Below are 18,088 nucleotides of genomic sequence, written 5' to 3'. Positions count from 1 at the left end.
AGAGAGGAGGAAATGCTTCTGAGAAATGTATCCCTTAGGGGACTCCAGCTCAGCAGCACTGGGGCCAGATATCCAAAGGATGCACCAGGAGCTCCATTATTACAAATCTTAAAAATAAGAATAGACAAAGCAAAGATATCTCCTAGAGCTGCAGAGCAGAAGCAAGAGCAGGGCATCTCATCCCAAGTGCATGAAAAGTGCAGTGAAGAAAGTTGCTAGCCCATGATTCCAACTGGCATAAATTTGTTTGGTCTGTGTTACTTTTTGATGGCCTCTTTTTACATTTTTTCTTTTTGAGAGACACGTTTTTATTGAAATTTATTCTCGTGGTGATTTTTTGCCTTTTCAGAAGACTATAATTTTTCGTAGAAACAATAAATACTGAGAACTGAAACAGATAGAGGTAATTTCCTGCTGATCTTGTCCTGGTTTTTGTGTTTTTACCATTTGGAACAGAAGAGGAAGGGGGAAAATGTAAGAATGATGCCTTCTGATTAGAATATGGAAAGATTTGGTATTTTTCTCATAAACTTGCTGAGTTTTTTTCTGAAAATGTTGTGGCTTTTGGACACACTCTTATAATTGTAAGTAGATAAAGGTGTTTGCTGTGTGCTTATCTCTCCATGGCACATTGTGTACTTGCACAGATCCCATGTAGATTCCTTTTCCACTTTCCATTACTGCTCTTAAATGTTTCAAAACTTGGTACTGACCAAAATGGAGATGGGTGAATTACAAAAGATGATTATCAGGTCTGTTAGATTACTTCCTTCTTCCCATCCACCCCACCATCACTCCAAACCACTGAATCTCTCTCCAGGGATGGTGGAGAACAGTTCTAGCTCCAAGGAGTTCTATTTGATTTTTAAGAGGGTAGATGAAGAAGTAAATATGTGTGGCAGTTTAGCTGGGCACCAGGAGAAAACAGAGAACCAGTAGTAGAACTGAAACCTGATTTTTTGTTCTCTGTTTCAGGTTTCCATCATATGATAGTATGACTGATCTAAATAAAGTTGGAAATAAAGGCCAACGAACTCTTTTAGCTGTATTGTCAGTAATATCCATGTTTAGGGTTCCAGCTAATAAAAGACAGAACCATCACAGATTCTCACAACATATCACTATATGTCAATTTCCTCAAAATAGTAAGAAACTCCTCTGCTTTTTTTTTACATCCACTTGTGTAGCTAGTGAATTCTGGAAAGCACTGGTACTAGACAGATAATCCACCATGCCCTGGGTAATTGAAGTACTGTTTCTTTAGGGAATGATGTCTGCTGTTGTAAGACTAGATCTGCAACTTTTTCCACTACATCTTGACTGCAACTCTTTGTATATTTTAGAAACAAACTTGGTCTGGTTTATCATGCAGTGTCAAATCACTTTGCAGCTTATATAGAGTTTGACATGATGTGACATATTGCGAAACAGTTCCTCAAAGTTTCAGATGGTATCACAAGATTATTTTTTATTATTTTTTTAATCCCATCCACATTTTCTCTAAGCTGAGCTATCTCTAACAACATTGCACAGAGCTGAGGGTATAAAATCTGGGTACAGGACATTCTTTGTACAGCACATGCTTACCCTTTCAGACAGGAAGCCAACAGATCTCCATAAACAGTGTGATTGCACCAGTTAAAACTGTGTTGCACTTTCTTGCCTGCAAGCCTATATCTTATCAAATCACTACATACTTCAGCTGGGGAAGCCATGACTAATGAAAAATGAACGAATGCTTTGTGAATTGCAATGCTGTGAATTTATTGCTGTCGTCAGTGCTTTCAAATCAAGACTTAATTGATCTGGTCTGATCTTTAATAAGGATGACACTGCAGTTTTTCTTTAGGGTCATAGAAGCGTTTGTTGTTACATACTGAATATATGTTTTTGCTGCATTTTTGTATCCTTTAATGCATTGCCAGCTCCATATTTCACTGCTGCTTTCTCACAGGTTATGCTTGAGTCCAAAGCAGCCCAAATATTGTCTAGATTTTTTTATTTTTCTGATGCCACCGATAACGCAAATCACTCCAGAACAATGGCACCTTTCCCTTTTGTGGAAGCTGCGTTTCTCGTTGAACCGATGCTCACCCATCCGTTCCCCTCTCTCTGCAGACGTGCGCCCTGGGTTCTGCTACTCCACGCTGAGCAACGGGCGCTGTGGCGGCCAGCTGCCGCAGCCCCTGTCCAGGATGCAGTGCTGCTGTGACAGCGGCCGCTGCTGGTCACCCGCCCCCGCCGCCGCCCCGGAGATGTGCCCCATCCGATCCACCGGTAGGAACCCGCCTGAGCTCCGCTCAGCGTGCCTCGGCACTGAAGTAGCAGTCATTTCCTTTTGGTTGGGTTTTTAGCTGTAATGTTTTCATTAAAGAGCTACACGGAGTGGTTGAGGCTGAAGGGCACCTTGGCAGATCGTTCGGTCCAACTCCCCTGCTCAAGCAAAGCCTCCTATGTGGAAGAGTGCTCAGGACCCCCAGGAGGGCAAGCAGACAGAAAGAATTATTTGTTGCTTGTTTTTTGGTCAAGTTATTCTGACCTTACCTGCTTCAGATTTGTTTTCAAAAGCCTCTTCAAGATCAAGTTACTTCCTCTAGACCCTTTTAATACGTCCCTAATCTCTCTGCATTTTCATTCTCTTTGGGAAACAGGGATTTCCTTCCTCATGACAAGCTTTCTGAGATGCGATATATTTCCTGAAATTTGATACAGAAGATGATTTCTCTCTGCTACCAAAATTCTTTATTGTCTCCTTGGGTATTGAGATCCTCAGATAATGTATCACTTGAATTGAGAGAAGATGGTGAGGGAGAAGAATGTTAAACTAAGTATGAGGGACTGGAGGGAAGCTGATTTTGAGATTGTTTAGGACTAGAGACCTAATAAAATCCTTTAGAAGAGGAGAATACAAGAAATTTAAGAATTTATAGGAGGAGGTTAAGGGAGGTGCAAAGTTTGTGAAGGAATGGGATTGTAGCACTATAGCAGTATAGCTGAAGAAATTGTCAGAGTTCATATATGGGAGTTTTGATTATTCTTATTTTTAATCCTTTGAGTGAAATTGCATAATACTGGAGCAGAAATCTGCAATCAGAACTCTTGGAAGACTTTCTGTCACTGTCTTATTCATAATATTTAAACACGTTAAAAGTTGAACTGGCTAGAACAATGCTAAAACATAGTGCACTCTATTGACAACCCTCTGAAATAGGAAGACAACGAGAAATCTTTCAATCTTAACACAGTTCTTGCTTTCTTCAAATACTTTCTAACTGTTCATATCTAACTGGTGAGTACACTGGGTGGAAAAGTAAGGTAATTTGGCCAAAGCTGCAGACTGAGACGTCATGGAGAAGGAGCTAGAACCCAGGACTTCCTGACTCATAAATCCATGCAAGGTCTTCCAGATCATGGTTACATGCCCCTTCGTTTTTGATTCTGCTTCTGACTGGAGACATAAATTGAGACTATAAATTACTCTTTTTGAAAGTGCTTTGAAATTCTTTGAAAAGCTTTACATGCATTTAAGGTATTGCTGTCATTATGTAATTAAGGTCAAATATTCCTTACATAGTATATCCTGAGAAGGCAAGACAAGGAATTTAGAGCTGTCAGTGGCCCAAAGCATCTTTAACTCTGCAATGGAAATTTACTGCAATATAAAGGGGAGCACTAGCTGCATAATGTAACTGAGTTGTTGCATTTTATATGTGGACATCAGACCCAGTTGCTACTGCAAAGTGTTAACTACAAAATTGCTAGGAATTACACATGGAAATTGAAGTTGCAATAAAAAAGGCTAGCACTGTAATTTTTTATAATATGGTGGTAATTGTTTATGTGGAATAACAGGGTTTATCATTGACACTATTTAAAGACTAAAAGGAACAACAGAGTGAAATGCAGTGACACATGAAGCAAACTGATCACCCAACAGCATGAAATAAATGCAAACATCATAATCAGGAAAAGCAGAACTTTAGGTTAAGTTTAACAAATCCTCTGTGATTCAGGAAGAGCTTCTAATGTGTTTGACAGGTGGAAACAGATACGATGAAAGTGTTGAAGGCTGAAATACGCAGTTTACTTCTCCCAACATTTACTTTATTTTTCTGTTTTTGTTTTTCATATTGTTTCAAGAATTCATTAATTTCTAGATTTTTCCCCCTTACATAATTCTTCTTCCCTGTTGTTCCACAGACTTTAAATTTTGAAGTTCAAAGATGTTGACTGCACAAATAACTGCTTGTGTGCACACAAATTGTTAACATTAATTAGGTCAGCTGGAATGTGGTCTTTAATTGTGATACTCTGTGTGCATTTTTTGGATCGCAAGTTCCAAACCCACACTTCCTGAAGACAAAAGAGTCATGGGCAAGAGGAAAAGTGGGGCAGTAGGGCAGATGCCACTAATAGAGATAAAGAATAGGAGAATGCAACACATACACCATAGACTGCTCTTCCTGCAAAATAGATCATTTGTCATAGATCATTCCCATCACCTGGAAAAGGATGAATTTATGTGAATCTGACTTGGTTTCTCTTTGGCTACACTGCTTAGACTACACCTTATTTGGTTTCTGCTTTTATTGGCAAACTTAATTTTCCCAGGGAAATAGTGTTAGTGTATTCATTCTCTAATTGGTTTTGCCTCATTGCTTATATTTGTATTTCTTTGTTTTAGGAGGTTAACTTTTAAGAAACCCGTTTGAAACTGGGCTTTTTTCCCTGTTCAGTATTTTTCTAACTCTGTGGCAAGCTTTCTGTTAAATTAACTTGGGATCAAATCCAGAGTCCTTCTCTAGGTAAACTTCAAACTGAGTTCACCAAAGATTTTTGCTTGAAAGAAGACTAAGTAGATTAGGATCAGGTACCTGCCTCACTGTTCAATTTCATGTCCAGAATATCAGTTCTGTTACCTTTTTACTGGCAGTCTTCTGACAAGTAGTGTTGAGATTCTGTGGATTAATGACTCAATTCAGAGAGCAAAGCTTGTTGCTATGAAGAAAACATATAGGCTCACATTTTCCAGATTATTTAAGGTTTGTTATTGCTAATCTGAAACACTGCAAAAAGGAGGAGTGTTGGATTAAATGGAACAGGCTGCAAGAGTCTAAAACAGCATTGATATTTTCTTGTTTCAGACGAGTACCGTAAATTGTGCTCAGTATCTGCTATGCTGCCAGCAAGACCTGACCTTCCTCCAGCCCGTCCTGATGTCATCCCCCCACCACGCTTTCCTGACGTTTACCCTCCTCCCCATCCAGAGATCATCTATCCATCTCGGGCTCCACCAGTGCATCGTAAGAGAGACAGAAATAACCTCTCTGAAACAACCTCTCCTTGCACCATGTGCATTTAGCTTCTTTCAGAACATCCATTCCTCAGGAGCAGTGTGCTCCCTTAAGCTGTTGGTGTCTTTTACTTGTTTTATGTGGACATGGAGTCTCTGGATGTCCTTTTAATCAGAGCCTGCCTACCATGTGCCTTGTGGCAAGATACCTATCTCATTAGTAGTGTTTTCCCTGATAAGATAGTTTCAAAAATTCCCTTCTCACTGTCTGTACTGTGGCTCATGCATTGTAATAGTTACACTACTGTTATTTTAAGGCTGTTGTGAGCTTTGCTGCGTGTCAGCACTGCATAATATGAATAGCTTTTTGACTAGGTTGTGACAGATATTTACATTAAAGAGCTTGTCTGAGAGAAAGCAACTTCTTTTAGGTTGTTTTCCTCACTTGCATTTGGCCAGGTATGAAATGTACTGATCAAAACTCTGCTGTGCTCTGCTGGACACTGAGACTGACCCAGTGCACAGAACTATTTTAGTGATACACATGGACACATGGATGGGTTAGTTTTCCCTAAAATAAGAAGGAAGCCAGAGCAGACTACCAATATAGAGCAACATACCAATACAATGTAGTCTTTTTTTTTCTTTGCTTAGAGAATTTACTACATGCCCATGTGGTCTGGAGTAGGCGTGTGCCCCTGAAATCATTTGGCATAACCACATACTCTTTTGCAAGTAAACAAGCTGGTTTTGCCCACACTCTGTGCAGATGCAAGCAGTCTCTGCTTGCGCTGGCACCAGCTGAAACTATTTAGTCTTGGTTCAGCACCAAGCTGAGCTAATAAGCCTAAGAGGCAAAGTATTTTAGCTTAGGCTGACACTGCACTGACGTAGTTGCACAGCTTCTGGTCAGCTGCTAGCAGGGACAGAGCCAGCTCATGCCTGCCTGCCAAAGACAGTATAGGCATATTCCCAGGGTTATCCCTGCTCTCCTCACTGCTATCTGGGAAAGTGAAAATAATGAACCAGTCTGCCTGCTCTTTGCTACTCCAGGCTTTTAGTAGAGTCCCTGCAGTGCCACACATCCCCTTTACCTCTAGGGATGAGCAGACATAGTCCTCTTTGATAGAACAACAGATGAAAACACAACCAGACTTGCCTTAATGAAAATTTCTGTGGTTGTTAGCTGTTTTTAAACAAATCTCTAAGAGTCAAAGTGCCGTTTTCTCTCTCCCATTTCACTATGTAATTCACATTACAATGGAAGGTAAATGTTGATTTTTAATGGAAAATCCTGCACAAGTTGTAGATTATCAGAAGCTATTATGATGAACTATTAAAATATTTTCCCAACTGTTGTTATTTCAGCGATCTTGCCGGTGAACTTAACTGACTATTGCCAAACATTCCGACATCTCTGCCGAAATGGGCGTTGTATTCCCACTCCTGGGAGCTACCGCTGCGAGTGCAACAAAGGATTCCAACTGCATGGTAGAGAGGAATGCCTTGGTATGTGGTTTGCTGCTGTAAATCACAGAGGGGAATTTCATTTTAGAGGAAAAAAACATTCTTCTCCGCACAATGTAATAACCGAGTTCTTAAATAGAAGAGTCCCGCCTCCAAAAAAAAAACCCCAATAAAGAGACCTTGGCAAACTGATTGATTTCAGTGGCAAACTTATTTTTACAACAATTTTGCCTTTAAAACAGTATTTAACAAATCTTGTTACAAAATTACGCAGAAGCAAGGATTTCTTATTTTACTAACCCATTACTATAATGTGTTTATTAGTTATTGAAAATGATCTCTTTAAAATGATACCAGCTTTTTGAGTATGCAATGACCTATTGTTAAAAAAATAATAAATTTAGACTTAGTGGGATTTACAAGTCCTTTTTAACTTCATGAATAGTATCTTGTTGGGCTCTTGAGACCTTTAGGCTTGGAACTCAGCAAGAGCTCAACAACAGAAGCACAGATTAACTGTATCTTATAGGCAAGATTTTGGTTCTGTCAAAATCTTCAGTGAAGCCAAGAATGTAGAGATGTAGGATTAAGGCCTCAGTCTCTCACACGTGCAATATTTTACTAAAAATTCATTTTTCCCAGATCCTGTTTATCTTAAAACATGGGATCTTTTTTTGGGATCTCAGTGATGTCCCCTTTTCTTAGGGATTGAAGGGCACTATTTCTCCAAGTACAAAATAATAAAATACCCCTGCAGGCAAAAATAACTGGCAGCCAGTGTGATAATAAAATTGTATTGTCTGTGTTCCACAGATATTGATGAATGTGAAAGGAATCCATGTGTTGGTGGAGACTGTGTGAACACACAAGGATCCTACATCTGCCAGTGTCGTGTTGGGTATCAGAGCACGGCCACCAGAACAGAGTGCAGAGGTAATGGGCATACAGCCACATCTGCTATTGTCTGCTTATCAGGAGGGAAAATTGTTTGCAAGCAAAATTTAACAGATGGGTCAAATATGGAAGTTTTTTAAAAAAATAAAATTCAGTATGGTGGTAAAAATGACTGACCTGCTGGAGCTTGCTGTTCACTGACTGGGTTACGAGAAGAGGCATTTTGTCTTGTGCTAATACGATCTTGGCACTATTTATGGCTTTGAAATAGAACAGACATAGTTTCTTGGTTTTTTGGGATTTTTTTTGGGTTTTTTTTAATATTAAGACATTATTTTCTTTTGCTGCTTGAAGATCTCAAGGACAATTAAGCATCCCTTCACTTGAGAAACACTTTATGTATAAAAGACTAAGGAAGTTGGGGAGAAAGATAAAACTTCCCATGAGTAAATATAAGGTTACACTGCCCGTGTGTAGTCTCTGCTTACTGCCAGAGAAACAACTAAACATAAATTACAACAATGAAAACTTAGATATGGAAAAGTAGTGGGAAAGCCTAGATGGGGAAGCCTCAGAATCCTCATTATAGTTATTCTGAAGATCTGACTTTACTGTAGTCCTGATGGTCTTCATCCTGCCCTCCTATGGGAGTGGGACCACATAACTCCTCAGCGGTCAGCCAACCCTCTGTCACCCTTTGTGACTCCCAAATTGGGGTAGGCATTCAACTGTTAAGGTAGATAGATGCCTTTATAATTAAGGCATGATGAGAAATTTCTGGCAGAAGAATAAATGATTGCTTTGATATTCCATAAGAAATGAAGCATCTAAATGAAACAGGATGTTTGAATGCTCAGAGTCACAGCTTGTCTTCATATTTTGCTTTCTGCACTGGGTGCAGGGTGCAGAGCAGGCCCTCCGTCTGAAGCAGAAAGTTTTGAAAAAGCCAGAAGAAAGTTACCTGTATTAGTGTGCATTTCTTTCCTTCCTTTTGGGAATCAGAAAGGTGTTTGTGGTAGAGAAGCTTGTTCTCTGGTCCAGGAAGACATGCAGAGCCAGCAGCACTGCTGCCTGTTGCTGGGGAGTGTTTGACCTAATTGCTGCCAAGCAGCCGTGTTGCGGAAGCATCTTCGTAGCTCAGCTGACTGGTGGTGAGGGAGTGCTGAAGGGGAGTCTCAGCTGTGATGAATTTACTCATGAGTCATTTTTGTCACACACTTTTAATTTGACTGATTCATTACACAAACACATGGTTGTCAGAAGCCCAGTAGCTTAATGGCATTTAAGTGTGGTCACTTAGCAGTTCCTTTGCAGTCTATGGGAGCTGTGCCTGCTTGACAGCCAGAGCAGAAAGTGCTGCGATGTGCAGAATCTTGTTTTTCTAAAGGAATTTTTAGGACCAGTGTAGGGAAAAGAAAAAGGCTGGTGGAGTGCATTTGGCAAAGTGTACATATAACACTGGTGCCTGCCAAATCAGCATTTGCTGTAGAATTACTTTGCATAACTACTTTGGATGTAGAGATTTTATTTTTTGCATGCACAAATGTGTCTGTGCTGATGTGCTTTTGGAAATGTGTTCCTTATGAAGTCTCTCAAGCTCTTGAAAAACGAAGTCTCCATAATGACCACATGTTTATCTGTTCCTTGCTCTGAGGTTCCAGGGGAGGATTTTTTGTGCATGATGACTCTGATTGGTGACTAAACATTGCAGTCTTTTACAAGCTACTGATTCATCCCTTCTTATGATCCCTTATAATTCTAATATGAGCTTGGATGAATTAATATCTTAATTGGAGACATAGGGGAGTAAAGTCACATTGTGATTAATAATCTGAAAAAAATGCTTCTCAATTGCAGAAGAGAGGATATGAAATGGACCTCAAAAAAGGGTGAAATTTTATTATGATAAGCTATCAGTGTGTGCTTTAACATCTAAGTCCTTGCTATGATGTGCTCAACATTTCTGATGAGTGGAGGTCAGGTCCTACCGGGAGATAACAGCAATTTTGGGTATTTCATTGAGAAGGATACTTTGTTTTGCAAGTTTCTTAGAGGAGAAAAAAAATGGTGATGTTATATTGGACTAGTGGTGGGACTGATCAGCTGTGTGTAAGTAAAGAACAGTGAGGTTCGATATTAATTTTCAACACATTTAAATGGCATCAGATGCATAAAAATACAAAAACAAATGAGCTGTAAAAATTAAAAGGCCTGAGGTTCCTCAGCATTTTTGCCTTTCCTAAAGAAGAAAGCTGGTGGAGTAGCTGAAGCCAGACACGGGTGCAATCAAGGGCTGGAAAAGTGGGGTGAAAAGGGACTGAGCAGAGAGGAAACCCACATTTATGCATTGCTGCTTGATGATGCTTGGTTATTGAATGAGGTTTATCTGGCCTGTACGCTTTTGGTGGAGGGCTGCAAGCTGCTGCTGCAGTGAGTGGTCACTGAGCAGCTCGTGCCTCTGCTGGCATGGCTACTTGCTTGCAAAACAGTGATTCTCAGGGATTTCTTAGACTCTTCACAGAACTGCCACGCTGCTAAGAAGGCAAATATAGGTTCATGATTTTATCAGCATCAGCTCCCCTGTCCTAAGTGTCCAGAGAGCAGGGGCATTTGGGAGCACACCCTGTGCTCCACTTCTTCCTGAAGTGCAGCAATGCATTTCCACAGAGAGGGCTCGGGAAGGGCACCCCCAGGGTATTTGGGAAGTGTGGGTGCAAAGTAGACAGGTCTGCATGGGCTGGTTGTGAGCTCTGTGAGCTGAGTCTCCTGTGTGCAGGAATCTCTGGGAGATGGTCCAGGCCTTGATGGAGAATACTGAGCAATCTGAAATGTCTAGACAGTCTGTCTCAGCATCTCCTCTCCTCTCCTTTGGAGGAGAGGGAGAGCTGCCAGCCTCGTGTGATATCACTCTTCAGGTCCTCCAAAGCACTTGCCAAGCACCTCCCGCAGAGAGAGGGGAAAGAGGATCTGATGTTTCAAATACAAACTAAGCAGGAGAAATTCTTCTGAGGTGGGAAAGTCTTGAACTTTCCTGTTATCTTACAAACCAGCAGCAAAAGACAAGCTTTCCCACATATTTCCTTAAGTAGTTAGGTACTGTTAAATTAAATTAAAATTAAGTAAAAAATATTTTAATGATGAGCAAAAATTTTAAAAACCCGCAAAAATTGTGATTCTTGTTTGAGAAAGCTGCAGGGTGGTGTGCACAGAAATTCTTTCACAGCAACTTGAAATTTCAAGCTGACAAACATTTTCCACCCCCATAACGTACAGTGATGGAAATCAAAATAAATCATTTTTCAGCTAATACAATTTCCATAGAGGTTTAAAGACCTAGGGGAAGGGAAAATGGGAAAAATTCCTTTTGAGTATAAAAAAGAATCTCCCAAAATGTTCTTTTTCTTTCTGGTTGACTTTCAGACATCGATGAATGCTTACAGAATGGTCGTATCTGTAATAATGGACGATGCATAAATACAGATGGCAGTTTTCACTGTGTGTGTAATGCTGGCTTTCAAGTGGCAGTTGATGGGAAAAACTGTGAAGGTAAGACTCTTCTGAAGTTATTCCATATCAGTAATTACAGTTGCAAGAGGTTATTCACATCAATGAAAAAGAAAAGGACCCCTGGTGGGGGGAAGGGAAGGAACAAGGAGTCAGATATCCAAATACCTTTTGCTGTATCTGGGAGGGCAAGTAAAATGTCTTTTGCAGCCAGTTCTGGAGTCTTGGCTTGGCAGTCCTCAACGGGATGTCTGTCCAGCAGGAGAAATAGCACATACCACTATCACAAAATGCAGTTTCTTTGATGGGAGTGGTACATTTTAAAACATAGCACAAGTCACATGCTGCCTGATTTTACTGTGTGCTTAACAGCATGCTTTATGGGATCTTACTGGGTGACTAGCAATGTGGTTTGTGTAGATGCAGGCTGGTCTGACCTATAAAAATTGTTTTAACAAAAATTTGTAAACATAATTGATGTGTTCCTACCTCCCAGACCTTTAGTAAAGGGGAAGAAAAGAAGAATGTTCTTTATCATGCTTCCCAAGGTCTTTGGGAGGGTTCCCAATGATCTATTCATACGTTAAAAGAATTTCAAGCGCTGTTCTTAGAAACATTTTTGGCAGAATATTATCTCAGTGATTCAGCTCAAAGACTTAATGCCAAAATTCCTGGTTGGGATAGATACACGATTTTTTTTTTTAAATCATAAATTATTTTTGTCTGACTTAGCCTGTAAGTAAAAAGAAAACACACTATGTCTAGAAGTGTAATTTCTGTCCAAGACAGCTGCAATATTAAGGAAAATAGCACGATTCTGAATATATTGTAATGTCATTATGATCCAGTGATTTTATGTGCTAGTAGTGATTCTGTTAATCCTTGGTAGAGACAGACATTTTAAGACTCTATTTTTCCTGACTCTTTTTTAGATGCAGTTTAGCACCATAAGCTGCTTTTAAAATATCTTATTATGGAAGTACATTGACTAAATATATTTGGAAATTAGACTATTTGGGGAAAAAACTCTTTATTCTGATTTCTTCCTTTCCCACCAAATACCATGTGCTAATAGTAATAAAAACCAGGACATCGGCAGTCTGGTAAAACATTTTTAATTCCATTGCATGTGCTGCCAAAATGTCTGTTGCATCCACTTATGAAACAGTTTCATCTCTGGCATTGTAATGCATTGAGTTGTATGCACACACACTAATCAAGTAAAGAGCATGGCATTGTGCCATACCTTAATGTAACTGTGTGTAGTTCTTTAGATGTAACTGGTAAATACTACTGATTTTTTTTTTTGGATGTAACATCCGAAACTGATTTCATCTGTGCCAGGACAAAGTAAAGACTGAGAGGATATAAAAGCTTACTCAAATCAAGAACAGAATTCTCTGTACTTGCCTTTTTTTTTTTTCCTTTCCTATTTTGCGAGTAACTATGAAGGGTTCAGAATAACAGTATCTGAGAACCTCCACCTTTTCCTATTTGAATCCTCCATGATATCCCATTTGGTCAGAGGATGAATAAAGCTTTCATGAAGCTGTAATTACTAAGTACCCTTCTGTATGGCCTGTCATGCTGAATGCAGGAAGGGGGCAGGTTTTATTTTAAATGGAAGTTGAGGATGGCAGTGCCCATAGAATTCATGCTTGAGCACAGTGCTGAGAATTCTCCCATACCATAAATCTTAGACTTGTCCAGTGGAGGTTATAAAAGTTTTCACTCCAAACCCAAATGTTCTCTCCTCTTCCTTCAGGTCTTCTTAGTAACATAAAATTGTATTTACATTCCAAACAGGAGGCTGCTTCTAACCTAGCTTCTATTTAGATTAAGATGTCAAACCCTCTTTAATTACATCCCTTCTCACTTTTTGATGACTTTTACCAAGTGGAAGTTCTTAAGCTGTCCAGTTTCTCATCCGTTTTTTGTTCTCTTTGCTTTTTTGGATTCATTCCTTTTTATGTTAATGATTCATTATGAAAAATGGAATCATTGCTTTGACACATTCTCTAGGACAGTGCAGTCTGTCCCCTCATATGTTTCTGATTATCATTATAGCTCTGACAACTAAGAAAAAAATTAAGGTGTATCTTTTGAATATAACCACTAACAGTCCTTATGCTTAAACATTATGAGCATTATGTCTATTGTCTGCATTTTCAGATATGGATGAATGCAGCATCAGGAACATTTGCCTCAATGGGATGTGCATCAATGAAGATGGCAGTTTTAAATGCATTTGTAAACCAGGCTTCCAGTTAGCATCTGATGGACGCTATTGCACAGGTAAGCACAAGAAATTATGGGTTCCAGAAACTTGTGAGTGTTGTCTCTCTGGGTAGCTTCAAGAATAGCCTTATTTGTGATTCTTGGGAAAAAGAGGTATGGGGCAGAGTTCTCAGCAGGTATGCTTTTTTAATCAGCTGGAATTATTTGTCATTGTGCAAGACTGAGTCTTCTCCACATTGTTGAGCAACTGCCCCAACCAGCCAGTGGGAAATATTCTTTCAACAAGAACTGCATGATCTGACCTAGTTAAACTCTGGGGTTTTTTTGCCTGTGGTGTCTTCTGCAGATTGGTTCCAGTGTATCTTACATTTTGTGTTTGGTCTTTGGAAGTATTCTGCCTTTGGCCACCCAAACATCCTGGCTTGTTGCGATTTTTGGGCTTTTCTCCCATTCCTGTCTGGGTGCTCCTAGACAATGCAACATCTCTGAGGAGTGCCCAGCACTTGGTGTGACCAAGATGCAGACATGAGCACCACAGCAAGATTGTCTTTTCCATTTGCTGCATAGGTGCAAATGAACTATTGTGCATTACCACACAAGTGTCTCCTTAGCATCACAGCTGCTGGCTGTGTTGGCTGCAGCCTTCACACACTTAGAGCATTGCCATTTATTTCAATTCTTACCTGATTTCCATGTGGGATGTGTGTGCTTGCCAAAGCTTGTTTTCCAGCTGGTCTGTGTCTGGGATGTCAGTGAGACTTCAATGCCCATCAGGCCATGGCACATCATCCATGTTGTGTTCCCAGAGATCTCTGGCTGCTCTCTGTGTCATTAACAAGGATTTGACTCATGGATGGAAGCTCAGCCAAGCCCAAATGCTTCTCTTGATTTTTGCCTTGAGTATCTTTTGGTGGTTTTAATTTTTTTTTAAATTACATCTGTCTGTGCCCTGAAATACCACCCAAGAAGATGGTAACTCTACCTGACTACTTAAAACACAATGATGTTCTGCCTCTGCTATGTGCCTCCTGACTAGGAGTATGGATACAGTCAAAATGGGTTTCTGGCCCTAGAGAAGTGTTACTTTTCTGCATCAAAGGAGGAATATTTGACAATTATCCAAAATTGTAGAGAACTCAACTGATTCCTACAGAAAGTTGGAACAAATCTTATAGTAAAAAGAATGATTTCTCCCACTGCTTTTTGCACTTGTGCTAAGCCTTGTTCTTTATGAATGAGCATGAAAACGTTCATTACATGATAAAGTTGTTATTGGTGAAAATCAAACCAGATTTTGAAACCTGGACACCCAAATTACACTTTTTACCTTCTTCATATTTTTGTCGTTTCTTCCATTTGCCCAAAGTATCATGAAACAAGTCCCAGGTATTCAGCAGTTAATGTGATTAGTGATTCTGAATATGTTGTTTATATCATAATGTTAATACATAGAGTTTTGTAAAGGGATTTAGCTGTAAGATAATTATTAGATATTATGTATATGCATTCCTTTGGTTGTTCGTAGGTTGTTCATGTTACCATTGAATATTTAGTTACCTGTCTGCAAGAAATGTATAATTTTAAGAAAATTTTCCAACTGATATAGATAGAAGTTTGCTTGAAAGATATTTTAGGGAAACCCTTCCCATCAAGGCCTAGGCTCTGGCCAAGCCCTGGTCCTGGCTGGTTGGAAAGCATGCCAACAGACCCAGGTCTTTCTGCACTAAAATGTTATAAAGTCACTTTGACTTGCTGATATGGTCTTATAAAAGCTGGACCCCCTTTTCAAGGTAAACTTGGAAACCTTTCCTGGGAAAGGTCCTTCAGGTTATCACTGTGAAGTGGGGCTCCCCAGTGATTGCAGACCTAGGGTGATGGTAAAGTATTTAGGCAGTTGATGTATTACCTTGCTTATTTGTGCTTGGTGTGTGCCTGCTGTTTTATTAGATGCATTGTTTTACTGTTCATAGTCAGAGAAGTGCATGTTATCAAAAAATAAAAAAGGGGAATATGGCTCCTCAAGAACATTTAGATAATGCAATATTTACACTAAATTTTATGGATGCAGATCATCAATTTTGATCCCTGGCAGAGCGATGCTGCTCTGAAGATCTGTGTGTGTGGAACCAATTTCCAAAAGTTTTATTTAGGGATCCACAATTGGGTGTGCAGTGGCAAGGCCCTGCTAGGGGATAAGGTATGCCTGTGTTCTATCACTGCAGGGGCAGGCAGCCTGTGTGTGCCTGTTTGGGTGAGGTTTAGAGCATAACAAGGCTTGGTTTGTAGCAATAAGTGATCTTCTCTGGAGCAAGCAAGAAGAAGATCCGTGTGTCTTTGTTCCTCATTGCTACGAAACTCTAAGGTCATGCTTGGATGTGCAGGGAGTGTTGGCAAAAATGGGCATTTCTGCAGCAAATTCGTTTCCAGCCTGAGCAGTTTTGATAGGGAATTGTATGTGTGTTTTTGCAGAACTAGGGGATCAACAAAGGAATGGAAGAGTGCAGCTCATTGCTTCTGTAACTGTCTTGTTTGATGTCCTCCAAGCTGAGTTTTCAGCTGTTAGGAAGGTCTTCTAACCCAAAGATGGGGATAATGTAATTAACACTTGGTTCCATAAAGCTGGAATTTAAGTATAAGTACAGGGCATATGTTTGGCTGTCTGGTAAAAAATTCCACTTAGACTTTCTGAAATAACATGCCAAAAAATAATGTTACACCATAGTCTTATATATTCCCTGAAATACAAGACATGCTAAATTTATTCACCATTAGCTTCTTTCAATGATGATTTGCTTGATTTTTCAGAAACACATATCAGGCATGCAGAAGTTTGAAGCATTATTTCTATTCCATATATTGTTTTATTTTTAGATCAGCAGGAATTCCCCAAATTAAAAGTCATGGCAAGACAATTGAAAATGGTAGTTTAGTAGTCTGAGTAAATTTTTCCTGCTTAAAATTAGAGAACTTTGTGTACCCAGCTAGCACTACTAAGCAAGCTAAGCAGAAAAGGCAAAACTTATTGAACATGGAGAATTAATCCATCAGTTGGGTTTCCAGAACCAGGTTGAATATATTTTAAGTCATCCAAATGGTGACTTTTACCACAGAAGACAGTGGAGCATTCTCAAGGTCAGAAATTTGGACTTTATTCCTGTGGGTGAAGTTGATTTACTCTGTGGAATCTCAGGCCTGGTGAAAGCAGAGGCTTTTTACCCATCTTTACAGGAACCAGGTTTTCAGCTGACTTGCACCATTTTAAGTGACCCACTTTACCTTTAAAAATTTTATAGTGGTATTTCCAACACATTTGTAAATCACTACAAAAGAAAATAGATGACACATTTCTCCCTTTACTAGGTTACAAAATCTTTTTTAAAAAATGTGAACTACAGGAAATGGGAAAGAAGTAATTTTGCCTTTCTGTTTCTAGAAATAACCTTTAAAAAGGAAAGCTTTTTTTCTTTCTTTTTTTTTTTTTTTTTTTTGCTTGTAGGAGAATCTGTAACAGGAGTTCAGTGTTGTTCACCAAAATAACTGTCTACACCATTAAATAGCATGGGCTCATTTTGAATCCCAACTCCGTTTTTACCTGCACTGAGTAAATTTAAAGTGGGAAAAACATCTAAGATTTGTCTTAACAGAACAAAAGATTGTAGGATGAAGTAAAAATTATTTGAGCCCATGTACTTAAATATAGCTTTTATTTTAAAATGCAGTTTGAAGAAGGAATCTTGGATCATACAAGCCATTTTTTATGCCAAACAACACAAACTAAGTAAAACACAGAGGTGTTTCACTCTCAATTTGCCCTTTTAAGGTCAGAAAAAAGGAAATTGTCACACACACTGTCTCTTGTATATAGTATGGCGAATTCTTATGAAGTGATTATTTTATAAAGGTTATACATCCAAACAATATTTATAACACTCATTTTCTTTATAATTTTTAAAAGGATGGTATTCTCTCTGCATCTAGAGAATGATCTTACTATTATCAGGATACACAGCTTATATATAATTTAATATTGTTATGTGATAGTTTAATATTACAAATTTTAGTTCCTGTATTTCATTGCTATGGGCCTTATTCTCCAATGTGCCATTGTTGGGCAAAGACGGTGACTTGTGCAGGACTCAAATCATTAATGAATTCCTTTCAAGGCTGGAGTGCACTCTGTTCATTGAAAGTTTTTAAAATGGGCTGTAATGAGCATCCGATGGGAAAACTCATTGTGATGCTGATCACCAGAGAGACAGGGACTGCAGGCAGGGGCTGGCTGGGGAGATTCAGATGTGCTGCAGGAGGAAAGGAAATGCTTTGGTGGCCCTGTGAAGGCACCTTGTTGGAGGGTGAAAGATTCAGTTTGCTATTTGGACTGATTTCTTACAGCATGAACTGTTAGTATGGGAAGGGAATGTCCAGTTATATACTACACAAGTCCTTTGTCTCAGCAGCCACAGTTTCCTCCTTCCTTCAATTATGATTTTGCCTGAATGACCCTTAAATTGGAACATGTACCTCTTGGGAACAAGTCAGGAAAATGTAGTCCCTTTTATTCTCCAAGGAGAGCAAAATAATTTTGTTCTGTTTATTTCTCCTGAATTTGGCATTTTCCTATTCTATTTCAAAGAACAAATTCATCATTATTCCTAACAAAATCTTTAGTTGAACTACTTTCCATTTACCCTT

At 39.3% G+C, this 18,088-nt stretch overlaps 1 protein-coding gene across 5 annotated transcripts in view; it reads left to right on the top strand.

Moving 5' to 3' along the window:
• Positions 1-18,088, top strand: part of FBN1 (fibrillin 1) — a 141,492-nt gene that overhangs the window by 60,527 nt on the left and 62,877 nt on the right. For all 5 annotated transcript variants that reach the window (XM_058033121.1, XM_058033123.1, XM_058033122.1 and 2 more), the window contains exons 9-14: positions 2,119-2,277; positions 5,145-5,303; positions 6,662-6,802; positions 7,574-7,693; positions 11,075-11,200; positions 13,331-13,453. In XM_058033121.1, the coding sequence (XP_057889104.1) occupies positions 2,119-2,277; positions 5,145-5,303; positions 6,662-6,802; positions 7,574-7,693; positions 11,075-11,200; positions 13,331-13,453 (828 nt within the window). The remainder of the gene's footprint in view (positions 1-2,118; positions 2,278-5,144; positions 5,304-6,661; positions 6,803-7,573; positions 7,694-11,074; positions 11,201-13,330; positions 13,454-18,088) is intronic.

Source organism: Melospiza georgiana, chromosome 13, assembly GCF_028018845.1.
Source record: "Melospiza georgiana isolate bMelGeo1 chromosome 13, bMelGeo1.pri, whole genome shotgun sequence".
NCBI classification, from domain to species: Eukaryota; Metazoa; Chordata; class Aves; order Passeriformes; family Passerellidae; genus Melospiza; species Melospiza georgiana.
Note: the sequence above shows the minus strand (reverse complement) of the source record. Positions and strands in the feature narration are given on the sequence as shown.